The 27,897-nt window shown below is 32.2% G+C and overlaps 1 protein-coding gene across 4 annotated transcripts in view; it reads left to right on the top strand.

The window, feature by feature from the left end:
* Nucleotides 1-27,897, top strand: part of Col11a1 (collagen type XI alpha 1 chain) — a 213,862-nt gene that overhangs the window by 167,414 nt on the left and 18,551 nt on the right. For all 4 annotated transcript variants that reach the window (XM_026409165.2, XM_026409163.2, XM_026409166.2 and 1 more), the window contains 10 exons: nt 2,362-2,415; nt 4,675-4,728; nt 5,926-5,979; nt 12,982-13,035; nt 13,416-13,523; nt 13,784-13,837; nt 14,446-14,499; nt 15,668-15,721; nt 27,348-27,401; nt 27,537-27,644. In XM_026409165.2, coding sequence (XP_026264950.2) covers nt 2,362-2,415; nt 4,675-4,728; nt 5,926-5,979; nt 12,982-13,035; nt 13,416-13,523; nt 13,784-13,837; nt 14,446-14,499; nt 15,668-15,721; nt 27,348-27,401; nt 27,537-27,644 — 648 coding nt within the window. The remainder of the gene's footprint in view (nt 1-2,361; nt 2,416-4,674; nt 4,729-5,925; nt 5,980-12,981; nt 13,036-13,415; nt 13,524-13,783; nt 13,838-14,445; nt 14,500-15,667; nt 15,722-27,347; nt 27,402-27,536; nt 27,645-27,897) is intronic.

The following is a 27,897-nucleotide window of genomic DNA, read 5'->3' as shown; positions in this document are numbered from 1 at the left end:
TATTTATGTAACATTTAATATAGGGATTCTCAATCAAATGTACTATATATTAAAATTATGTATAAACTTGGACTAAAGATAAAGAATATGCCTTAATTTTTGTAATGTTTTTAAGAACTTTACATTTATGTTGCAGTACATATTTCTTAAGAAAATTGTCTTAAAGTGAAATATTTCATCTGTGTTAAACTTTACTTGCATGTTTAAGTATTTAAGTTCTTGTACTGCATAAATGAAATGGAGTGTCTGAAGTTGACAACCTTTGAATCTAACATTTTAGTAATCTGCCCCTGGTAATTCTGCATAGAGTACTATCTAAGAAACAATACCTGGTTACTTCTTTGTAAAAAACTTAAATATTAATTCAAGACACTGCCTTCAGAGCATGGTAACAGCTTAGGAAGCACATATAGCATTCTCTTAGATATCTTACTAACATTTGAGGGAAACAAATTAAATCAGTATATATATGACTGGCCATTATAAGTCAGTAATTAAGTTTTACACATAAAATGAATATATACCACATTTTAAAAGTTTACAGATATATTCAGTAATGTACTCTTTCCTGTGGTTCATGTGGAATTAGCAGGTCATAAAAACAATTTCAGGGTTATTACCTGCATTTAAAAAATGAGATAGAACAGGATATGGTAAAATAGAATGAAAATTTCAAAGGTCATTATCTATCAAAATGGTGAACATTGCTTTTTGAAATTCATGGTTCAGCTACTTTGCACATGCTTGCATGTGTGAGGATTATAAGAAAACATTATTGTGGGTCAGGGTCAAATAATTCGTAACCATTGCAGTGCCGCACCAAAATCAATCATTTTATTAAAATACCAGCATTTATTTAGATCTTTAGCATTGTTTATATTTTTTGTTAGTTAGAATACATCTGAAATACTGTAGTACAAACATTAAACATAAATTTTATGGATGCTGGAGGAAGAGGTCAGTGGTCGCATGATTGCCTACCATGTGTGAAGCCCTGATACTGATCACCAGCACTAAAAGCAAAACAAACAACAAACAAATCTATGTATGAAATGCAAATATTGTATACAAATGACTATATCACCAAAAAGTTTAAAAATGAAAATAATTTATAATCTTACAATTGAAAACTTACCCTGTATTTCTGTCCAACAACTATTATACCTATTTCACATAAATATTCTACATTTAAATTTATACCATGTATCTTCATTGATATTTGGCTTTATTATTATATATAGTATTCATGTTTAGAATATTAGTATCAAATTAACAGTAGTATACTATTCTATAAGTTTGTTTATGTAGCTATTTTTATGTAGCTATTTTTCCTGAGATTAAACATTTGAAATAATAGAGAATTTTCAATATCACAGTCAGTAATTTTCAATATTACAAGAAACTTTGGGGGGGGGCTTGTTTCTTTTGATTTGCTTGCTTTCTTAGGATTCATTCATTCACCACTTATTCAACAGTATTTTATTGAGATCTTAGTTTTTGTTTGTTTCTTTGTTTGTTTGGCCTCTGCCAGTTCTAAGGGAGAAAATAATTGCTCCAAAGTAGGCCAAGATTATAAGTATGTAGAGAAGTCACACAGTCATATATATAGGTATATAATTCAAGTACACATAAGTATTGTTGTGATAAAAGAGAGAAAATATAAACTCTTCTGCTAATTGAGTAAGTGATATGGAAGAAGTAAAATAATTTTCACATAAAGATGGTCAAGTAAAATTTTAATCCAGCCTATTCTAGGTTTATACTGTAACACAGAATTTATCCTAAAGCAAATGGATACAGTGGAAATCAATTTGAGGAAACAATGTATAAATTTATAATTTTCATGGTCATGTGAATTTTTTTAAGATTCAGAGATGAATTAACAGGCCCAAACTTCAGAAGATATGTATAATATTGGAGATATATTGAAATATAAATTTTACAAAAGAGTTTTTCAAAGTGATACCTATCTATAAAAACCTCCCCTAGATGAGATATTCTGAAATAATCTGGGATAAGATTTTTCAGAAGATCTGTACTATGGCAATGTTATTATATACATTTCATTAAAAAGGTAGAGTAAATGGGTAGGTGTTCATAAATTCCAAAATCATATGGTGTACTTAGTTATAATAAAGAAAACTGAACAGTATAATATTGTAATATTGTACAAAGCACATGTTTTATCTGTAAATGTAGGTATAATATTTTATCGCGAGAGGAAAACTTCCATTATAAGTATTTTAACAAATGTTAGCTTCTGCATTTTAATTTCCATGTACTAATTTTACTTTATACTTAATTCGTGACTTTTGACAAGATGTGTTGAGTGATTTTTATTTTTGTACTACGTTTTCCTAGGGTCTACCAGGTCCACCTGGTGAAAAAGGTGAAAATGGAGACGTTGGCCCCATGGTAAGTTTGTATTTTCTACTTTTTGATGATTATTGTGAATCTCCACACTGTTAATTTCTTTTTAAAAAATTTTCGGTTCTTTTTACTTATACACAATGTTATGATTCATTTGGACATAATGATAAAAGCCTGGAATATATTAGATGATGCTGTATTTCAGTCCCCAGTATTTCCTCTTTCCTTCCCCCCTTCCCTTGCCCTGTTTGCTTCTGTCTACTGTTCTTTCTGCTGTTTACTTTCACTTTCAGGCTTTTGTGGTTGTTGTTGTTGTTGTTGTTAGTACCATGGGTATGTACATGACAGTGATATTCATATATGTACATAGGAAAGTGAGGTCAGATTCATTCCTCTGTTCTTCCCTTATCCTATCCCGTCTCCCTTGTCCTTTTTCTTCAGTCCTGTATACTATAGGGACACAGCCACATCAGTGTTTATAGCAGCACAGTTCACAATAGACAAGCTATGAAACCAAAGTATCTCTCAACAGATGAATCAACAAAGAAAACCGTGCGTATATATACACAATGGAGTTTTACTGAGCCATGAAGAAGAATAGGTGGAACTGGTAAATGGGAGGAACTGGAGAATATCATGCTAAGCGAAATAAGTCAGACTGATAAATCAAAGGTCTAATGTTTTCTTTGATTTGTGAAAGCTAATCCAAAATAAGTGGTGGTGGTGGGGAAGACAGGGAGGAAAAGAAAACTAGAAGGGGGCAATTCCATTGAAATAGAAGAAAGATTATTGTACTACTAATTTCTTCATTAGAATTTATTGATCTGCACAAAGTAGTCCTAAAGACAATGGTGCTTTCTGTTTTACCCCTCACCTTTTTCCTACTCTGTCTCCATCTGCAGCCATTAAATATTGATATCATTATTTCAGCTGTATCTCCTTTTCTTTATTTCTCACCTCAGAATAATGTTATATGCAGAATAATGTTATATGTTTGGCCTTCATATGTTGTTACTTTCTTACCTTTATGTCTGTTATAGAGATGCCATATTTTAGTTGCTTCTTAGGCTTTCATTTTGGACTTTGATGTGGAGTAGCATAAAATAAATAATAATCACACCAGATTTGTATAATTAGCAATTGTTGATGTATAATGAGATTTTCTTGTAATACTTTCAAACAAATTATAAATTTAATAAAGAATTCAGTCGTAATTAGCATGATATGACTTATAACTATCTGCATTTATTAATTCTGACTTTCTGCCCTAAACTAAAATTTGAAATGCATATATTTGTTTACTAAGCACTAATTTTGATAAGAAAATAATTTGCCAAAGTAATTGAAATCTATAATGAAATGTTATAAATACATTTCATAATTGCTCTTTCCTTTCAACATTGCCCTCAATTTTTACTTTCTTGAGAAAACAATTTTGATAATTTCATACCTGTATGTTAGATTTTATTCACTTTAAGGACCACAACCAGATTAAGTAGAAGAAATGTGGAATAATCATTGTTTATTCAAATAGCTGGTTAATAAGACTTCCAAGCAGCATCCAATATGTAGCAAACTACTCTTTAGATATGGTTACTATGGTTCCATGAATCATTGATATGTTCTCTCTGTCCCTATGGTAATAGAGAATACTAGAGAAACTTCTCAACCATGGCATTAGAATAAACTGAGACCTTTAAAAAAATACCAATGTCCTGGTATTCACTACAGACTGTTTTAATTAAACCTTGAGACAGGGGGTTGGCTATCAGTATTTCAATATTTAATAAAAAAATACCTTAGGTAATTTTAATGCACAGCCAGGAAAAAGAAACTTTGTTTGGAGACTACAACTAAAGAGTAATTGTTGTATCCATGTCACAAACACACACATGATCCAAATACAAATTAATAAAAAAAATCAAAGTGCTTTTATTGAATTAAATAATTCTAAATGTAGTCAAGTGCCTTTTTTCTCTTAACCTCATGGTCCCCTTATATTCTAGTATGTTGTTACATAAAATATTACCAGTTATATTATGAATACATCATATTAGATGGTAGCAATAGGCTTTCTTGTCCTATTTTCTAATCAAATTGATTTTTTAGCGAAGGACTGATTTCTTCACAGATATGTGTGAAGGATTATTTGTATCTGTCAGGCACCTTAAAAACCTGATATGCCCAACTGACTATGATTTCATATGCTTCAAATTTCTTTTAATTTTCTTACTCACAAAATAAAAATGTTAAAAGATTTATTTGAGTTTGATTCTTATAAATTTTATTATTCATCTTTTACAGGGTCCACCTGGTCCTCCTGGCCCAAGAGGCCCTCAAGGTCCTAATGGAGCTGATGTAAGAACTGTCAAATATATGCTGATCATTTTGAAGTTACTTAAGTGTTGGTATTATTTCGTGGCAGATGTTTTCTGAGATACAATGGAGATAATCATGCCACTGTTCAATGTTAGAAGTGGATGAGAACTCAAGGATCATCTACTCACTCCACTTCATTATTCAGGGAGAGAAACAGGCTTTCCAGGGAACAAATATAAAATAGACACACAGTTCGCATTCAAGATATGTTTATTGGTTAGTGGCAAATACTACTTGTGTTATTTCTATTATGGTGAACCACATTGTTCAGATCAAAATACTTTAACTATGTCTTGCATATGATTACTGTTCAATAAGTAGTTGCTGAATCTTTCAAACATAAGCTTTATCTTTAACAATGGCATAAGGGGATGGTTTGTAGTTGCCTTTGCACTAGTGTATGTCTGTACCTTTACACATCTGCCCAAAGTCTTTTATTTAAAGGCTTTGCATTTTGTATTCTTGGTCTATAAAATGTGTTAGAGTAGTATGTGCATAAGTGCACCTCTTAGTGTCTAAAATGTTTCCTCTCAATTGTATAAAAAAAGTTATTCCTGAAACTGACATTGGTACAGTGTTATAGGATTTGGAAATGTCAAGCCATATGTACCTTATTGTTATCATGTTTTGGAGATCTCCTTATTTTGTGTTTTGACAATGAAGATGTCTGTGCTTTGCTCATTCTTCTGGCTGGTTTTCTTTGCTTTTCCAGGCCTGCTTTTAATTCTAGCAGGACAGAACTGAGTAAAGTAGACCAGAAGTAATTGATCTAAAAGAGCAGTTGGTTTTCAATTCCCCCTAAGTAATTTCAAGACTAATCATTTATAAAGGGGGTATTTTTCATGTGGATTATGTAATACTTAACTAGAGTCATAGTTTTAATCCACCACAAAATCATCCTGTAAAATTTACCTGACTTCCAGGGTAGAGAGATCAAAATTATGTTCCAAGTGTCAACTGGAATGATCAGACCTGCAAAGACTACTGCTTTACATTAGAAATTCTGGAGAATTTGAAAGTCAATGTGCTAAATTAAATTATCTGCTGTCAGTACATTTGACAACAAAATTCTAGCATATGTTTCTGTCTCTGAGAAAAACTAGATATATATTTATGAACTTATGTTTCAACACAAGAATAAGGATAACTAAAAGTATTACATTTTCTACGCTAAAGGGACCACAAGGACCCCCAGGATCTGTTGGTTCAGTTGGTGGTGTTGGAGAAAAGGTAAGAAATTTAGTAATATGCCATTTGAAATAGCTGAAAGTAAGAGCTTTTGATAATATTGTATACTTTTATATATTTTGATAATATTGTATTAAGTGCTTCTAATTTAAAGGGATTTTTAAGTATTTTACATATAGTTATATGACTCACATGACATCTACTCTAGTACTTAAACACATTAAAAGTTAAAGTACTTTTGAGACACCATGTTTTTGATTGCCAGATATTGTACTGAATGCTGTACATGGGTTATTTTCTTTAATCAATGCAACAACTTCATAATGATGGTGTCATCATTATCCACCTTTGTGAGCTAGAAAGCTGAAATTAAAAAATCTTCAGTAATTTCATCAAAGTTTTTTCATTTAAAAATATGACACTCCACTCCATGAATTTCTGATGGGAGTACAGTCTCTAGATAGTCATAGGACTGAACATAGAAGAAATTTTTCAATGTAACTGACTTAAAAGGGAAATAGAAACATTCATGACACAAAAGAATTAGTCATTGATTTTTGTCATGTTTTGAGTTATATTTTTATTACTAATAATATGACCTGTCTTTGGCACTTTTCAAAATAGTTAGCATATGCCAAAACATCCAGGTTTGGAATAGCTTCCTTTTCTGATGAACATGATTTCATTTTAATAATTTTCTCTTCTTTTATGAAAATGTCAAAATGATTCGCTGATTTTTTAAAAATTTGTATTCATGCTCACATCTTAATAGAATTATGAAGAAAATTATCATTGGTATTTTCTTGATTTAGAAAAATAAATTACTTACCAGTTTTGAGGAAAGAATTGAATTTCATAGCAGAAAATATTATATGGTTAAAAAATTTAAATTTTTCCTGAATTTGATAATTATTTACAGATATCAGATTCATCCCAAACTTTTAAAAGTGATTCTGCTTGTCTGTAATAACAATGGCTTAGGAAGCTGAGGCGGGAGGATCACAAGTTTGAAGACAGCCTTGGCAACCTAGCAATGCATTAAGCAATTTTAGTGAGATCCTGTCTTAAAATAAAAAAAATACAATGACTGAGGATGTGGCTCGGTGGCTAAGTGCCCTGGGTTCAATTCCTGGTACCAAAAGGAAAGAAGTAATTCTGCTCCTTGACCTCAAGTCTTGACACATTTTATCTTTTACTGAATTATTAAAATAAATTCATTGATTTTAATTAAAGAATTTGAAAGTGGTGGGGTTGTGGCTCAGTGGTAGAGCATTTGTCTTTCATGTGTGAAGCACTGGCTTTGATCCTCAGCACCACATAAAGATAAATAAATCAAGGCATTATGTCCACCTACAACTAAAAAAAAAAAATTTAAAAGAATTTGAAGCTCAGAAATAAAATGTAATAACAGAATGTGTTATTTTGATGTTTACTTTAGAAAATTTATGTGATTATTCCAATACATTAATTACTTCATTGGAATAGTTTGTGTTAGTGCATCAATGGTATAGTTTATTTGGATATCTTTTTTATATTCTGAAATTGAAAGTTGAGTGTTTAAGTTGTTCTGGTGGTTGGAGGGTGGGATTGAAAGAGCATTTGTCATTGAGGTCAGTTGGCCTAGGAGGAAAAGCTTAAGACAATGCTGATATGTGGATACTTGTGTATCAGATCAATGACATCAACCTACACCCTTTTCTTTGTTACACTATCACTTTTTGGTTCTAATGCTGTCTAGTAGTGTTCGACTCAGTCCTTGGTTTTACTAGCCATTTCAGCTTGTTTCCTAAAGATTTCAAATACAGGGGAATAGTTCTAAGTTCTTCATTGACTTCTTTTATGCTTTTTCTTCTGTGAAACTCTTGCAGATAGACACTGATGTTTGGAGTTTGGAGGAAGTCCCACACTGTTTCCATTTTGTTTAAAGCCTCTGTGGTAGCACCTTACCAACTATGAGTTTTATGAGAATGATTCACTCTAGTTGGTGATTTGATTTTTATGTTTTAAATGTACCTGATTTTAAATTTGTTACATGATAAAAGAGAGTTCTAATTTTGCTCTTTTATTATATTTAATTTTCTATGTGACACCAAACAGTATAGAAATAAAACACTTTAATCTTATTTATTTATTTTTTTATTTTTAGAATCTGCTATATATTATAGATTTCTGACATCATCTATCATTCTGGTTGAACATATCCCCATTTATATTTTGGAAACTTTATTTTCAGTCATTAAAAATGAAAAATAGGGATTCAAATACATATCAAAAAAATTATACACCATGATCAAGTAGGATTCATCCCTGGTATGCAAGGTTGGTTCAATATACGGAAATCAATAAATGTTATCCACCACATCAATAGACTTAAAATTAAGAACCATATGATCATCTCGATAGATGCAGAAAAAGCATTCGACAAAGTACAACATCCCTTTATGTTCAAAACTCTGGAAAAATTAGGGATAACTGGATCATACCTCAACATTGTAAAAGCAATCTATGATAAGCCACAGGCCAGCATCATTCTGAATGGAGAAAAATTGAAGGCATTCCCTCTAAGATCTGGTACAAGACAGGGATGCCCTCTCTCACCACTTCTGTTCAACATAGTCCTCGAGACACTGGCCAGAGCAATTAGGCAGACGAAAGAAATTAAAGGCATAAAAATAGGAAAAGAAGAACTTAAATTATCACTATTTGCAGATGATATGATTCTATACCTAGCAGACCCAAAAGGGTCTACAAAGAAGCTATTAGAGCTAATAAATGAATTCAGCAAAGTGGCAGGATATAAGATCAACACGCATAAATCAAAGGCATTCCTGTATATCAGCGACAAATCCTCCGAAACGGAAATGAGGACAACTACTCCATTCACAATATCCCCCCAAAAAATAAAATACTTGGGAATCAGCCTAACAAAAGAGGTAAAAGATTTATACAATGAAAATTACAGAACCCTAAAGAAAGACATAGAAGAAGACCTTAGAAGATGGAAAAATATACCCTGCTCATGGATAGGCAGAACCAACATCATCAAAATGGCGATATTACCAAAAGTCCTATATAAGTTCAATGCAATGCCAATCAAAATCCCAACAGCATATCTTGTAGAAATCGATAAAAGAATCAGGAAATTCATATGGAATAATAAAAGACCCAGAATAGCAAAAACAATACTAAGCAGGAAGTGTGAATCAGGCGGTATAGCGATACCAGACTTCAAACTATACTACAGAGCAATAGTAACTAAAACAGCATGGTACTGGTACCAAAACAGGCGGGTGGACCAATGGTACAGAATAGAGGACACAGTAACCAATCCACAAAACTACAACTATCTTATTTTTGATAAAGGGGCTAAAAGCATGCAATGGAGGAAGGATAGCATCTTCAACAAATGGTGCTGGGAAAACTGGAAATCCATTTGCACCAAAATGAATCTGAATCCCTATCTCTCGCCATGCACAAAAGTTAACTCAAAATGGATCAAGGAGCTTGATATTAAACCAGAGACATGGCATCTGATAGAAGAAAAAGTTGGTTATGATCTGCACGCTGTGGGATCGGGCTCCAAATTCCTCAATAGGACACCCATAGCGCTAGAGTTAACAAACAGAATCAACAAATGGGACTTACTCAAACTAAAAAGTTTTTTCTCAGCAAAAGAAACAATAAGAGAGATAAACAGGGAGCCTACATCCTGGGAACAAATCTTTACTCCACACACTTCAGATAGAGCCCTAATTACCAGAATATACAAAGAACTCAAAAAATTAGACAATAAGATAACAAATAACCCAATCAATAAATGGGCCAAGGACCTGAACAGACACTTCTCAGAGGAGGACATACAATCAATCAACAAGTACATGAAAAAATGCTCACCATCACTAGCAGTCAGAGAAATGCAAATCAAAACTACCCTAAGATACCATCTCACTCCAGTAAGACTGGCAGCCATTAGGAAGTCAAACAACAGTAAGTGCTGGAGAGGATGCGGGGAAAAGGGCACTCTTGTTCATTGCTGGTGGGACTGCAAATTGGTGCAGCCAATTTGGAAAGCAGTATGGAGATTTCTCGGAAAGCTGGGAATGGAACCGCCATTCGACCCAGCTATTCCCCTTCTCGGTCTATTCCCTAAAGCCCTAACAAGAGCATGCTACAGGGATACTGCTACATCGATGTTCATAGCAGCTCAATTCACGATAGCAAGACTGTGGAACCAGCCTAGATGCCCTTCAATAGATGAATGGATAAAAAAAATGTGGCATTTATATACTATGGAGTATTATTCTGCATTAAAAAATGACAAAATCATAGAGTTTGGAGGGAAATGGATGGCATTAGAGCAGATTATGCTAAGTGAAGCTAGTCAATCTTTAAAAAACAAATACCAAATGACTCCTTTGATATAAGGGGAGTAAACAAGGACAGGGTAGGGACGAAGAGCTTGAGAAGAAGATTTACATTAAACAGGGATAAGAGGTGGGAGGGAAAGGGAGTGAGAAGGGAAATTGCATGGAAATGGAAGGCGATCCTCAGGGTTATACAAAATGTCATATAAGAGGAAAGGAGGGGTAAGACAAGATAATACAAATGGAAGAAAGGATGTACAGTAGAAGGGGTAGAGAGAGAAAAGGGGAGGGGAGGGGAGGGGAGGGGAGGGGAGGGGGGACAGTAGAGAATAGGACAGACAGCAGAATACATCAGACACTAGAAAGGCAATATGTCAATTAATGGAAGGGAAACTGGTGTGATACAGCAATCTGTATATGGGGTAAAAGCGGGAGTTCATAATCCACTTGAATCAAACCGTGTAATATGATGTATTAAGAACCATGTAGTGTTATGAACGACCAATAAAAAAAAATAAAATAAAAAAAAAAAATAAAAAAAAAAAATAAAAATGAAAAATAGAAGAAGGCAGTGTCTTTAGTCATTGTGTGCTTTGGGTAAACATATTTAACATGTTCATGTAATGTATATTTACCAAAATAACTTCTGAACTTTAATAATTCCCTCAAAAGAGGGTATTTTCTTAATATTTAATATGTCTATAGCTCTAAACATACAGAGTAATATATTGTTTCTTCTGAAAGAAGCTGTACTTAAACAAGCAAGAATTATATAGAATGAGGTAAAAAGGTTATAAGACATTACACTTTCATAAGCTAGCACTTTATCATATACCAGTTCTCTATCATATAACTTACATCAAGTATTATTCTTTAGAATCAGTATTTTGTAATCTTGTTGATATATTCCCTTTGGCATTATTTTATTCATTTGTAATTTTGTCCTGCCCACTTTCAAAAATTGGAACTGAAGTGAAATACTTAATTACATCTTATGGGATTGCTATATATATTGTGCATACTTGCACAATAAAGGCAATTTTCATATGTGTTTCTGGACAAATGAATATTAATGTATTGTTCTTAAATTTGACTTTATAATTAAAAAGATCATCCTTAAATAGTAAACATTATTTAAAACCATCTCTTCACTGCCTATCATTTTCTCTATTAAAAAAATGGAAGAAAGTTTTATAGAATATGTTTAACTTTACAGTTGACAGGGATTTAAAAACTTATAGTTATTTGACCTCTAATTGCCACCTCTGCATTATTGCCCTAGCTTAATATGGTACATAAGAAAACATTTTATACAGGCTCAACATATTTTCTATATTCTAAATAAATATTATATGTATACAATATATATAAAATATTTAACATGAGCATTTTACAGTTGATTTGAATTGCAAACTACTTGTTTCCATTCAAAGGTATGAATAATCCGCTCATTAAAAATATTACTATTATATTTCAATCCATTAGACTGAGATAGCACAACAATTTCTTTCTCCATAAATAATACAGATGTAATATTTTACTTGTAAGGTTTATCCAAAGTTCTGGAAATACTTGCTATTCACCTTGAGAGTTGAAAATTTACACACACTAACTACTACTGATAAATTTCTTGAAATACTTGATGTCTTCCACAATTATGCAGATAACATAAGGAGTTAAAATATGTGTATATACTCAAAGAGTGAGAATTTTGTACACAAAATAGTTTCCTCTGTGCTTACAATTTGCTACCCTTGAAACCACTGAGAAGCATGGAGTTTGTGCTACAAATATTGGAAATACCAGAGTTTAAAATTAAAGGAAACTAGGCATCATGTATCTTTTCCAATTTAGAAGTACACAGCCCACTTCAGAATTGCTAAGATCTCTGATTTCAGAGTTGGTAGACCATGATTTTGAGTGGAAATACAGTGCATGAATGTTCTGTATTATTTAAACGATCACTTTAGCATGTTGTTATATTTTTATGTATTTCTCTGTGTGAGGCATTAGCAACAGGCTTTCATAGCTAAAATCTACTTGTCTAGAAATTTATTTATTCTGCTAAGCTAGAAAATAGCCATCCATATCTAAATGAGATCATAAAAGCTATGAAATTTATTACAAGTGTATTCTCAAAGGGAGCAGTTTTAGTTAGTATCTAAATGCCTTCTATACCTTATAATTATAATCTTTTTTCTGTGTTCTCCTGATCTCTATTAACCGTATCCTATAGGATTCATAATATAGTCTCAAATTATTAGATGATTTGTTATGTTAAAGCGAAAGTGAATTCATATTTCAGTAAGAAATAATTTGAAACTTTTAATCAATAAAATTGATTATAATGTAAATATTGGTGCATACAAGTACATGATTTGTTAGGAAGTTATATTTGTTTAGTGGTAAGCTGACTTGATTGCTGACTATAATTAACCCATGAGAATTGTAATATCAATCCTATGTGGTTCTGTCTCCTCATCTGAAAAATAAAAATACTGAATTCATTAATATAAAAAGTTTTTTACTCTTAATCAAGTTTTTCTTTGTCTTATTTTAACAATAAAATAATGGAGTGACTACTCTCAAATGTATGATCAAAACAGAAGGCAGATTTACAACTGCAAGATGTCATTTATCTACTTTAATGCTTATTTATTTATTTATTTTTTCCTCATAGGGTGAACCCGGAGAAGCAGGGAACCCAGGGCCTCCTGGAGAAGCAGGCTCAGGTGTAAGTGTCATCTTATTATCAATATAGGATGTTAGTTGTTTGTAAATTTCTTTAAAGCATTTTGAAATGTAACTTAACTACCAGTAATGATTTAGGTTTTTAGTTTCCCTTTCCAACCCATTAAAAGCAATCAGAAAGGCAGAGACTTAATGCTTAATACTGTCACATACCCTAGACTATTTCCATTCACATACAAGTTGAGAAAGATAATATTTGCCCAAGTGAAAGCATTACAACTAATAGCATTGACTAGATGCATTCTGTTATACTTTTTATAATGTTCAAAACAGAACCCCCCAGCAAAGAATTGTCTGCTTAATATGCTGAGGTTAAAAACTGATTTAAAGCTTGTAAAGTAACTATTTTCTTATGTTATGTAGGGTCCCAAAGGAGAAAGGGGAGAAAAAGGAGAAGCTGGTCCACCTGGTGCTGCTGGACCTCCTGGTGCTAAGGGGCCACCAGGTGACGATGGCCCCAAGGGTAACCCGGTGAGTGAGTTTAATTCCCTTAAAGTGGCATTTATGCCAGACTCACTTTTGAACTTCTTATAGAAATATTAGAAATTTGGTTAGTGAAGCTGACTTTTCTTCATTTCATATGTTCATAAACATTCTTAATTAATTTTACTTTTAAGAAATTTTCCAGCACAAGAAATATTCTCCCTAGACTTTGCCTTGACTTTACCCTTTTAAATTTCAAAATTTCATATTCTTTATTTATTTATTTTTCTTCAAAAACCTCCTTTTAGGGTCCTGTTGGTTTTCCTGGAGATCCTGGTCCTCCTGGGGAACCTGGCCCTGCAGTAAGTATTATGGAAAAAAATATGAATGATTTTGGTAGGGATGTTCCCAGTGTTTCTCTGGGAAGAATGGAAGAAGATTCTTCATTACTTTCATTAATGGACTTTCAGAAACAGAACAAGAAAGAAAACAAACAACTACAAGAAAATACAATGTTATTACTATACATTATTATTTCTACATATATGATTATGTTCTTCATTTAAATTAATCGGTCAGCTTTACTAGGTTATACAAGTGACCTATTAATAAAGTTGCAAGGTTGTTGTTGTTTTTCCCTGTCTCTTTTAATAACGCAAATCCTAACTCCTACTGCACCATATCTGTTCCTGGTAAAAGGATGAACTTGCCTTTTACACTAATTGCCTCTTCTTCCTTGCCTTATATCAAAAGCATACTATATTTTTAATCTCATATAGCAGCAGTTTCATTTATCTTTATGGAGAGAGTAAGAGGCACAACAGTCCTAAAAGAAAGTAATAGTAATTTTATTTGTCCCTCTGATAATTTATCTCAAGAACACACTAAGATAGTCTATTAGACCTTTTTTCCCTGATAAAATGAAATGTAGTGAAAAATGTCTGGATTCATTTTCTCTTGCTGATCATAGGGTCAAGACGGTGTTGGTGGTGACAAGGGTGAAGATGGAGATCCTGGGCAACCGGTAAGAAAGCCCATGAAATTTTTTCTTAATCTTTACATACTCAAGTTATTTTAAAGCAATGATCACCTTTCAAAAGCACAGCTCATTGTGTGTACTTTTTTCCAAAAGAAATATTTCAATTCCAGTTTAATCTTAGAAGTGTTTCTCTTGAGATGTATCAAAAATATAATCAAAGTCCTCATAATAAAAACTACAGTCACAGGATACTAATGATTTGCCATACTATATCAGATTCAGTTATCCATTCATTTGTGTTAAATAAAAATATCTTCTTTTGTATCTGTTCTTTTTAGATATACATGACAGTAGAGTGTATTTTGACATATTATATATACATGAAGTATAGCTTATTGTAATTAGGACCCTATTCTTGCAGTTGTACATGCTTTGTAGTTTCACTGATCATGATTCATATATGAACTTGAGAAAGTTATGTCTGAAAAAAAATAAGACTGAAAGGAAGAAAGCCTACTTAGTAACTTATCATTAGCATGAATTAGTTCAATTGCTAACTTAACTGAACTTAGCATAATATAAACCTGTTTTTTTAGTTTTTCATCTTTCAATTTGTGAATGGCAGTGTGTGCTTTGACTACATAAGGTGGGTACTAAGTAGCACCTGAAGATAACTGCAGTCCTATCACAATTTTGTCTCTAGAACCATATCCATAAGGTATTTGCACTCAGAGATGCAGGCTTCTGCCATGTAGATGAGATTTCTGGATCAACTCTCAGCATATTGTGAATACCTGGGCATAGCAATGCTAATGCTATATAAGTAATTTAGAGGTAAAAGCTTCATAGTTTCACAAATTTATGTGATTATGAGTAGAATTATTAATTGCATGAGTCTATTAATTAGTATACTGGTTGAATATTTGCCAAATAGAAATTAGCATTTTTTAAAAAGAGTTTTACATAGAGGGAATCTGATTCACTCTCCTCTAGCTTTGAAGATTACCATAAGAATTTATCAACTTCGTTTGTAGATATCTGGAGGAAGTTTAGGTATCTGAAATTAAGATGATTTTTTTAAGGAAAAATAAATTTGTGGAAATGAGGAAGCAAGATCTATTTAAGTATAGGTTTTGAGAAATTATATAATCCATAAGATAATTTCCAATTTCTTTAACAGTGTCTTTCATATGTAATTTATATTTATTTATAGGGTCCTCCTGGTCCATCTGGTGAGGCTGGCCCACCAGGTCCTCCTGGAAAAAGAGTAAGTTTTTTTAAAATTCTTCATTTTGAAATATCTGTTCTTTATTCACCATGTATTTAAACTTATGTATGTAAGCTATAGGCAGTATGTTCTAAGGATACTGAAAAATGTGTCAGAATACTTACTAAAATAGAAAACTCTTTAACCACTTCCATATCATGATGAAAATAAGAAAAACAACTCCTATTTAGGGAGTGCTTAGTACTCTCCTCAGTGAAAATATAGACTGTGATAACAAATTCCAGTGGTACCGTGAACATCAACTCCTGGAGTACCATGTGGGGAGTACCACTGGTAGCTTAAAGTATTGCAAAAACCTGCATGCCATATCAGTAAAATATTCTCAGGAATCAATATATAATATTATACTGCTTTACATGGTCAAACTTCTCTTTCTTGTGAGTAAAAATTCAAAAGAATTTTCCTGAAGATATGTACCAACATACAAGTATGTGTTGTTCAAAGTATTCCTAACTGCAGAAGAACTTGGATTTTCAAAACTCTTAAATTAAACTAAATTTAATTTGCTTTTCTATTTGATTAACATAATAATTTTATATATAATGGGGCACAGTGTGATATTTCAATTCAGGTATACAGCATGCACCAATCAAATCAAGGTAATTATCATTCCCTCCCCTCATCATTTATGGTTGGGAAGTTGAGGCTCCTCTCTTCTAGATCTTCACAAAACTGTACATCAGCTTATTATGAACTATATTATGATTATTATGAACTATAATCCTCCCCCTGTCCTGTGCAACAACACTACAACTTATTCCTTCTACCTGTGTTTGGAACCTCTTGTCCAACCTCCTTTTACGCCTTCTCCCCGCCACCCTGCTGAGCCTCCAGTAATCACAGTGTTCAAATTGGCTTATTTTAGCTTTAGAGAGAATGTACAGTATTTATCTTTTCTGAGTCTGGCTTATTACACTTAACATGATGTTCTGTAGTTCTATCTATTTTCCTATAAATGACAGTACTTCGGGTTTTTTTATTTCTGAATAATATTCCATTACATATATGTGGCACATTCTTTATCCATTCATCTTTCTGGGAACACTAGTTTGACTCCATATCTTAGCAATTGTGAATAAGATTGCTGTGAACATGGGAGTGCAGGTATCTCTTCAGTACGCCAATTTCATTTCATTTGAATATATAAGCAGAAGAGGTATGGTTGGATAATATGATAAATCCATTCTTTTTAATTTACTTTAAGGAACCTATATACTAATCTCCAATAATGACTGTACTCAATAACATTCCCATGAACAATGCATTAGAGTTCTTTATTTCCACATCCTTGAAGAATCATTTTTGTCTTTTCAATGATAGACCATCTATTTCTAATGACTTGCAATTATTATTTTGATCTCCTCTTTTCATGTATTTGTTTTTCATCTATATTGCTTCTTTTAAGAAATGTCTATTCAGACTATATGCCCATTTTAAAAAATTGGATTATTTGTTTTTATGCTGTTGAGATTTTTGAGTTTCTTACAAATATTTTCTCTCACTCTGTTGGGTATTTTTCTATTCTGTTCATGGTATTTGCCTTTGCTATGTAGAAGCTTTTGGTTTGATATAACCTCATCTGTCTATTTTTTGCTTTTGGTTCCTCTATATTTGGAGTCATATAATAAAATGCCTATATAAATGTCTGGAAGTGTTTGCTGATGTTTTCTTCCAGTAATTTATGGTTTCAGTTCTTACACCTGGGTCTTTGATCCATCCTGAGTTGACTTTTATAGAAATTGAGAGATAGAGGCAAGTTTCAGTCTTCTACATGTGGATATCCAGTTTTTTTCCCACTGCCCTTTCTCCCACTTCTGTTTTTGGTACCTTTCTCAAAAATCAGTTAGTTGTATAGGGTTATTTCTGGGATCTCTATTCTATTCCACTTGTCTATGTCTGTGTACAAGACCATGTTGTTTAGGTTACTATGGATCTGTGTTATGTCTTGAAATCTAGAATTATGTCACTTTCAGCATTTTGTGTGTGTGTGCACACGTGTGCATGTGTGTATGTGCCCACATGTGCACGTGTGTGTGTGTATGTGTGTGTGTGTGCTGTTGTTTTCAATATTGCTTTGACTATTTGTGGTCTTTGGTGGTTTCGTATGAATTTTAGACTTTTTTCCACTAGTTCAATGAAGAATATCATTGGTATTTTCATAGGGCTTGAATTTTAAATTGCTTTGGGCAGCATGTTTAAGGTTTTTCTTACTATCTATGAAAATGGGAGTTATTTCCTTTTTTTTTTTTGTATCTACTCATTGTTCAGAGATTTTCATTATAGAGTTCTTTCACTTCCTTGGTTAAATTTAATCCTATGTATTTTATTTCTCTTCATAATTATTGTGAATGAGTTTGTTTTTAGATCTATTTCTCAACCAATTTATTATTGGTATATAAAAAGATTACTGATTCTTACATGTGACTTTTTTTATCCTACATCTTTACTGAATTCATTTATCATTCCCAATAGTCTTTTAGTGGAGTCTTCAGGTTTTCTTTTTTTTTTAATATATGGAATCTGCCGATGTCTTGGGGGGCACCAGAATCAGGAGGCACCACAGCTTTGTAGGTTCAAACAGCAATTCTTTATTCCCGATCTCACACCAGCCTCCACACACGTTCAGGGGCAATTCCAATATGTCCGATCCCAAATCCTACTCCACGAGGCTTTTTCCAAATCCCATTTTAATCTCACGAGAACTCAACAAGCCGCAGGAACACCCTAATCCCAGCAGCAATAATCTTCAACCTCAACTTCCCTAAAACCCATATTCTTAAACCCAAGGACCGGGATACTTCCTCAAACCTGCAGGATACTTCCTCAAACCTGGATCCACCCTTGATCACCTTGAGCAGGGTCATCTTACTAAAGCACACAAGCAAGGTCGCAGCAGATTTCCAAGGCAAGTCCATTTAACATGGGGTACACTGGCAAGGATTACGATGCGTCATACCTACTTGGTAATGGCCCTCAGCAGGAATCAATTATACTGTCAGTAGAAGGAGGTCATTCAACTTCTTCCTGTCTTATTTGTATACCTTTCATTTCTTTCCCTTGCCTAATTGCACTAAGACTTCAAATACCATATTGGCAAAGTGGTGAGAGTCAACATTCTTGTTTTGTTCCAGGTTTTAGAGAAAATGCCTTCAGCTTTCCCCATTCAGTATAATGTTGACTGGGTATTTAGCATGTATAGTCATTGGTGTTTATGTTAAAGCAAATGTCTTCTATACCTAGTTTGTTTAGAGTTTTAATCATGTAGGGACATTATTTTACTGAATATGTTTTTACATTGGTTGAGATGATCGTGTTATTCTGATCATTCTGTTGGTGTGAGAGAGTATATTTGTTGATCTGTGGATGTTGAAGCATCACTTGATCTTAGTGAATGACCTTCTCAATGTACTGTTGAGTACCATTTGATAGTATTGGGGGTTGGGGATTCTTATACCTATGACCATCTAAGTTATTTGTGTTTAGTTTTTGCTGTTGTTGTTGTGTTCTTGTTTTGGGGTTTTTTTGTTTTGTTTTTAATATGGATAAAATGCTAGACTGGTAGAGTGAGTTTGGAAGAGTTCCCTCTCAGTTCTTTGAAATAGTTTTAGAAGATGTGGGCTTAGTTTTACAAAAGTTTGGTAAATGTAGCAATAAATCCTTCTGATCCTGGGCCTTTCTTTTAGGGGAAATTTCATTACTGATTCAATCTCATTACTTGTTCTTGGCCTGTCGAGGTTTCCTGTGTCTGTCCTTTGTTTCCTGTTGTACCATTTTCATAATGTAACAATGTCTATAGACCAGCCTCTTGTAGCACCTAATAATTTTACATTAGATTGTTACTGAAAAGAAGACAATTGATCTATCAAATGTATTACAATTAACATTTTCTGTTTATCAAAAAAGTATTAAAAAGACATGGAAAATAAAAGATCCGTTAGGAGAAAATATTTCTAACATAGAGAAACTTATAAAGAATAATTTTTCAAAATATCTAAGTATTTCTTTCAAATTCTGAAAGAAATTATTCCAATAGAAAAAAAATTAGCAAAAGTCATGAGAAAGCATTTGACAGAAATGTCCCACAAATACACAAATGATAGATATGATGTTGTTGATAATAATGATAGATATGATGTTGTTGGTAATAACATCCTATATTCACCAATTAACAAAAATCTACTTTTTTTTTGGGGGGGGGCTTTTTTATTATTAGTTGTTCAAAACATTACAAAGCTCTTGACATATCATATTTCATATGTTTGACTCAAGTGGGTTATGAACTCCCATTTTTAACCCGTATACAGATTGCAGAATCGCATCGGTTATACATCCCCGTTTTTACATACTGCCATACTAGTGTCTGTTGTATTCTGTTGCCTGAGAAGGGAAATTGCATGGAAATGGAAGGAGACCCTCATTGTTATACAAAATTACATATAAGAGGAAGTGAGGGGAAAAGGTAAAAAAAAAAAAAAAAAAACAAGGAAGAGAAATGAATTACAGTAGACGGGGTAGAGAGAGAAGATGGGAGGGGAGGGGTGGGGAGGGGGGTAGTAGAGGATAGGAAAAATCTACTCTTGGCAAACCAGATGTTAGAAAAGATGTTTTCAAAAAACGAAGGGTATTATCATTCACATCTATTCTTTGTTAATTTGTAAAACCACTTTAGAGAAATGGTTCTAAGTTACCTAATAGATTCTATTCAACTATTCCTACCAACTGTTAGTTACATTTCTAGGTACATATCCTACATTATTTCTTGCACATGTTTACCGTGAGGCACATTTAAGAATTTTCATATCATTTTTATTCATAATAATAACTATAGAAAAGAAAAAATAATTATATTCATAAACAAAACTATTTCATGGCAGTGAAAATGAATATATTAGAGATGCTTCAATCCAAAAGGATGAATCTCAAAAAACCTGTGAGAGAAAATACATTACCAACTGAAAGTGGTTTGACTTATATTTTCTGACATTATGATGGTGTGAAAAGTACAGTCAGTATAAACTGGCCTTCAAGTTTTGAATTTTGATGTTTTCCTAGGCTAGTGATATCATACACATCATATACATCATAAGAGAGTATCACACTGAGCAGCTGCCAGTGAGAAAAGAACTGGTACTCTACCAAGCACTGTATTGCTAAACTATAATATTCAACAGGTCAGGTATACTAAATGCATTTTCAATATATGGTATTTCCAATTTATCATGAGTATATTATAACAGAATCCCATTAGAAGTTGAGGAGCATCTATATATAAATGCAAAATATTGAACTGCAAAATAATATATTTCAACATTTTGCTTATATAATGGGCAAAAAAAGTAAAACATGGTTAGTATTCAAACTACATGGTAAAAATTAAAAAATGATAAAACAATGATTAACAAAAGTTTAGGATGGTAGTTATTTCTGTGGGAGAAAGTGCATTGTAATTATGCAAAATAGCATATAGGAAGTTTCTGATACTGAGTTGCATGATGTAATGAATTTGTATGTTGAGAACCTAAGATCATAAAGTTATTTAAAGTAATAATTTATACAAATATAATGGGCTATTTTAATCTATTCTAGTCACTTTGTTAACAAAATTAGAGGGCTGTGTACCCATGAATTATTAATGGCATGAGAAATATGGTAACTATGAATTGCTTACAATGTTTTTCACATGTATTTTGATATGGTAGAATAAGCAGCCTTAGGTCAGCACAGTTTAACAATAACATGAAGGTTTTCTTCCTTTAAAATGTGACATTACAAAAATTGGCATAATTAAATCTGATCTGAAAATTGTTCAGCACGGTGTGCTAAATTGTTTCCTATAGTAGGTTAACATAAAGTGCCATGCACATAACTGACTTTATCAGTTTTACAAAGTAATCCATTTTTTAGACAAAATAAAAGATATTTTGATGGTGAAAATTGTTCTAACAATAATACCCTTATTACTAAAAGTATGGTTTGCTTTGTATAGTACTTGCGATTAATGCTTGGATTGTTTTAAACTACAGCCAAACAAACTGTTTGATTTAGTCAGGAGTTCTGCTTTAGCTTAAATAGGTGCTGTTAGCTATAAAAATGAAATAACATGAGGGATTAGTATTACTTAGTTCTTTTGCAACCTGCAAACCACCATCTTTCATATCTTAATATTAGAAACCAATAATTTAGAATGCAGTTGCATTAGAATCAGTCACACCCAGTTTCAAATCTGTTTTGTTACCAAAGAATATGATATATGATAAGTTAATTTCTTTGAGTCTCAGTTTTTTTTCATTTATAAAGTGGGCATAATAACCTAGTCCAAAGTGAATGTGAGGACTAAATTAAATTAATATCATGTATATTTAAAGAAGCAAGCCCAGTGCCTACATTTTTTAGGAGTGCAGACGGTAAGATATTACTACCAACATTGAATAGAAGTTTCAAATTGTGGCATTATTCGTAGATTTATTTATCAGTAAATAAAATATATAGGTGAAAGATTAAACCATTTCTAATTTTGTGATTGTGTAATTTAAAAGAAAACTTAATAGCAGCAAGTAACTTTATAATAGAGTAGCTTTGTTTCTTGCTAAATTTTTCTTTTTCTTTCTCATTTCAATTTTATAGTGATCAATACTGAATTGAGTGGTGCATGTTAAAAATAATTTTAAAATACTAATGAAATGCATTTTCAAAGTACAGGATATTGTAATTTTGTTGAAATCTATACATATTTAAATTATTTATTCCTTCATGTAAATTCACATATTACAAAGGAATTTCCTTTGAGAACAATTGCAGAAAGGGGGATAATTTAAATTCATAAAACTGCATATCAACATACTTTATATGTAAACAGAGATATGAAAAATTTTGGTATATATGTGTAATAAGAATTGAAATGCAAAAAAATGTATAAAGGCATGAATTGGCGTGAACATACTCTATATACAAAGATATGAAAAATTGTGTACTGTATATATATATAATAAGAATTGTAATGTATTCCACTGTTGTATATTTAAAAATATTAAATCAATAAAACTAAAAAAACCCTGCATATAATTTTTAATAAAATAGATTTATAAAATAAGAAAGATTCAGTAGAAATTTGATAAGTAATAATGTGATTAAACAGAGTTAACTGAGAAGTAAATAGTTGGGAACAAGTAACGTGCCATTGTAAGGTCATTCTTCAGACACTACAAATGTGTGAGGTCACTTTTTTTTTTTTTAATTTGGTCAAATGAATTGCTTTGCAGTCTATTTCTCTTCAGTCCATCTGGGACAGGTAGTCTTAAGTAAGCTTTGCATGTATCTTATGGAAATTAACATTTCTCCTATCTCAGTTTCCCTACATTGGAGGCAACAGAAAGGCAGACCAATAACAATTTTGCTATAATATATAGCATAAGTAACAATTACTAGAAATGTGGTCAAAATATTATCATTTTTATGGGAATGAATTTGGCAAATAAATGATAATAAGACTTCCTAATAGAATATTGATTGTAATACTTTGAGTGGCAGTGATACAGAAACAAGATTCTGATAGTTATTGAACTAGAAAAATTACATTATAATTTGTAGTCCATGTACCTTAGGTCCTACATTTGTAATACTGAAAAATAAATATATCTTTCCTTAAGGCACCAGAAGATAGTACAGCTCACATCAATAAGCCTTGGAATTTTGATGCACAAGTGATCATTACAGCTAGTTTCATGTCCCCTTTACTGAAAAAAAATCTGGAACTAATTAAAATAATATTAACCTTATAACTTGAATGTACACATATTAAATGAAATTTTAAAGTCCAGCTCATATTACCAAAGGAAAGCTTACAATAAAAATCAAAATAACTGATATTATTGATTACAAAGGCCGATAAATCCTATATATGCCTACATGTATGCCATATATAGTAAATAGACATACATATATAGTTTGAGCATATTTAAGTGCACACACAAATACACATAATGCATGTGTATTATGTGTGTTACTATCTGTATTGTTAACTTAAGGATTTTTTTTTTTAAAGAGAGAGAGAATTTTTTTTTAATATTTATTTTTTAGTTTTCGGCGGACACAACATCTTTGTTGGTATGTGGTGCTGAGGATCGAACCCGGGCCGCACGCATGCCAGGCGAGCGCGCTACCGCTTGAGCCACATCCCCAGCCCTGTATTGTTAACTTAAATTTCAAATTGAAATGTTTGCTTTTACAAAGGCTCTTGAAAATTCCTATATCATATAAATATATGGAAAAATAAAGTCTAATGATAAAATGCATTATAAATTTTCTTACAATTTCTGTTCAGTAAAAAACTATGCCCTTTGAGGGTCATTACATAAACAAAGTGTGCATTTAAATTGGGAATCACTGCAGGGTATATACCTCTTTCAGAGACAATCAAAAAGAATATTAAAAGTTCTGAAGAATCCTTAATTAAATTGATTTAACTTTACTTTTTAAATACTCAAAATGTTAGTGTTTTTAATACTGCTTAGGAAAAACTGTCCTAATGTTTTCTCTTTTGTGACTATTGTGGATTGAACCTGGGAGTGTTCTACCTATGAACAACATATACCGCTTTTTTCTTTTTTACTTATTTTGAGGGTACAGTCTCAAAGTTGCCCAGCTGGACTTAAACTTACAGTCCTTCTGCCTTAGCTTTTTGAGTAGCTGTTATAATTATTTAATGTGAAAAATAAGAGCACTTGTTCACTTAATACATATTTAAATGTTCTAATAGCACTAAATTCAGCATAGTTGATTTTACTAATATTTGAAGTCAGAACCTTTCTCAAGTTCTCCCTTTCTATACATTCCCTCTTTCCTCCTTGCTTCTCAAACCCCAACATCAGCATGCTTCCCAGAATTCTGCCCCTGTGACTCACATGTATGCCCAGACTCTTGGCTGACAGTCTGACTGAACTACTAGCAGTCCTCTGAAGAGCACATATACTTTCCATTGTATGCCTTTGTGTTTTCATGTAAATGTTCAGAAGGTAAACTGTTCTAAGGAAGCATTCCGCACTGTAAGGTTTAGATCAGATACTTAATTGGAAAACTTTCCCTACTGCCAAACTGGATCAGTGTACCTATTTTGCAAACCTATCTGGTCTTCATTTATTTTACAGTATAGTCTATTTATTAACTTTTATGTCTGTCTCTGTATCTAAATTTTGGAAATTCCCTTAGGGTTGCAATTTTATATTTTATTTGTATTCACCATGCATAGCACATTTCTGGAACATAAGTGATATTTAAATATTTGTGACATGAGTAGAAGAATGGATAAAATAAAGGATAGATCATAAAATATGAATAATGTAAAGATAATAATAATAGAATTTTATAGGAAATGTATTTATCACAGATAGGAAAATCTGTTACAGCAGCAAATGCCAGAGAAGAACTAACTAGGGCCTCTTGTTGCAAACCTGAAAAATGATCAAGACAAGAATTTTTCTGTGTGCATTGTACTAGTCTATTTTGTGCTGCTATAACTTAATACCATACACTGGGTAATTTCTAAGGAATAGAAATGTATTTGTTCATGGTTCTAAGACTGGGAAATCTGAGACTGATGAACTGCATTTATCAAGGGTCCTCTTGCTGCATCACCATGGCAGAAAGGCAGGGATGGAAGAGTATGAGAGAGCACAAGGAATGGATCTCAGGCCTGGAGTCTTTTTACAATCAGTATTAATCCACCCACAAGGGTGGAGCCCATTATCCCCCACCTCCCTATGGTGTTGCATTGCTAACTGAATTTCCAACACACACTTTTGAGGGGATGCATTTAAATCATACGAGGCACTATGAGTTTTTTCAAAGAAAATTTCTAACTTTCCTAGGAAAAGCAAGTCTGCTTTTTTTTCTTAAAAAGTAAAATTCTTTGTCATTTGGGAAAAAATGAAATAAATAAATTAAAATGAGAAAATAAGTGGAATAGTTATTTAATAAGGACTCACACAGTAACAGTTATCTTTACACATACAGGAAAAAAAAGTCCCTTTGGGTAGAAAAACCTTTATTTTAATAATAATTTTGTTGTTGTAGTTTAGTTATGTTAAAACTCTCTAGGCTCTTCAAACTCAGATTTTATTTCTCTCTCTTGGCATAAAGGGTATTTTTTTCTGTTTTTACATGCGGGATGGTTTGTGTTTTAAAAAGCAGCCATTGATAAATCTATGGCATAAAGTTCACATATTAAATGTAATCTTTTGAGTTTAAGACTGCATAAATTCACATCACTAATTTAAGAAAAAAATATTTTTCATGAATAAGGAAAAACTTACATTAAGCTTCATTATTTCTGTTTTCAAATTAAGAGTCATTGTGATTACATTGAGGAGTATTTTAAATATCACACCAAAATAATTTATGGCTCAACATTTAACAGTGAGGAAGATTCAGGGTTTATGCTTTAATGCAGAAATATACTTGCATAAATAATGTGAAGTTTATATGTTTTGAAATGTTATTTTATGCATTATTAAGAGCATATTGCTACCACCTCAAGAGATGACTGTTTAAAATTTATACATTTCTTATATTGTGATTGAGGCACAGTGAATGTCAAAGGAGGTTACAGTTCTGATATTGAGAAAATAATTACCAGTGTTTTCTTCACTGATTCTCCAAGATAAAATGAGTTCATGGAATTTGGAGTTTGATGAAGTGTTTGATATTCATTTTAAATATGAATTTAAAAGACATGAAAATCTTGCCTGTATTCATCATTAGAATGTTATTTCAATAGCTGAAAAAATTTAAAAAGTAATTCCTCATTCTTCACCTTATTTTCACCAAATACCACCACATGGCTACTCTCTCCAACTTCCAGCTTCAATCTTGGTTAATGCTTTTAAGCGTAATCATTGACAAAACTGAAGTGAACAAATGGAAAACAAGAGGAATTGGGGAAGAAATAAAAAAGCAATTTCTAGGAGATCACCAAATTTCTTATTTAATCTTCCCATACATATGCTTTTGTATGACATCTTGAATGTAGTGCTTTTTTCTATTTTTGCTCTAATGGTAGTTTTTAAGAAGTGATACTATTTTTTAATGTTACTTATTTCTATGAGTTATATAGTTCTAGAGAATGAAAATACTCTGTTGACCATCATGATTATAAATGTTTCTTCAACCAGGACATGTTCCTTTAAGGATGTGTAAACACATCCAGATATTCTTAGATCAAGAAGGGGGTCCACTCTTAAAATATACATAAAGATGGAAGCAAAATTTAATATTCAATTCATCGCTAATAATTCAACATAATAAATGATATGAGTATTTATACTCATAGTAACTATCTTACTTCATCCACATTTTTAAACACTTTATTTTTACCATTAACTTACATTGGCGCTATATGATTGTCTGTAGTCTACCCTGTGTTTTACTTTTAATATTGGGGTGAAAGCTTGTATGTGAAAATCATTTTAATTTTCCACCTTGTGTTTGAAACCTAATATCAATAGAAAACCAAAATGTATTAGTCTGTTACAAGTTAAATTGGAGTATTTGTAAGTCAGTCCAGAATTGCAATAAATGTGACACATATTTAACTGCAGTTTTATGTTTATAGGGTCCTCCTGGACCTGCAGGTTCAGAGGGAAGACAAGGTGAAAAAGGTGCTAAGGTAAAATATACTTTACAAATATTATGTTTCAAAATCTTATAATACATTAAACAAGCATTTATTTCAGTACATTTAAAAATAGTAAGATGTCTTTTTCTGATTATGAGTGCATTTGTGTATTTTATTTTCTAATAGGGAGAAGCAGGTGCTGAAGGTCCTCCTGGGAAAACTGGCCCAGTTGGTCCTCAGGGTCCTGCTGGAAAGCCTGGTCCAGAAGGTCTCCGGGGAATCCCTGGCCCTGTGGTGAGTAAGCATCTTAGCTGAAAAATGCTGCCTTGAAAATAACATTTTATTTCTGAAAAAATTATGAGCTAAAATGTTTCTGACAGCATATTTCATAAGTTATATTGAGAATGTTTTGTGGGAATTCAGTAATTACTATGTACAGACATTCCTACATATTTAAGTATGTCATTTATTTAATAAGTTCATGGTAAAATTCTAACTTGCAAAGGAAGAATAGGGAACTAAACCCTAATTTCTCAATGACATAAAA

Source organism: Urocitellus parryii, chromosome 11, assembly GCF_045843805.1.
Source record: "Urocitellus parryii isolate mUroPar1 chromosome 11, mUroPar1.hap1, whole genome shotgun sequence".
NCBI lineage: Eukaryota > Metazoa > Chordata > Mammalia > Rodentia > Sciuridae > Urocitellus > Urocitellus parryii.
This window is presented reverse-complemented; position numbering and strand designations above follow the sequence as displayed.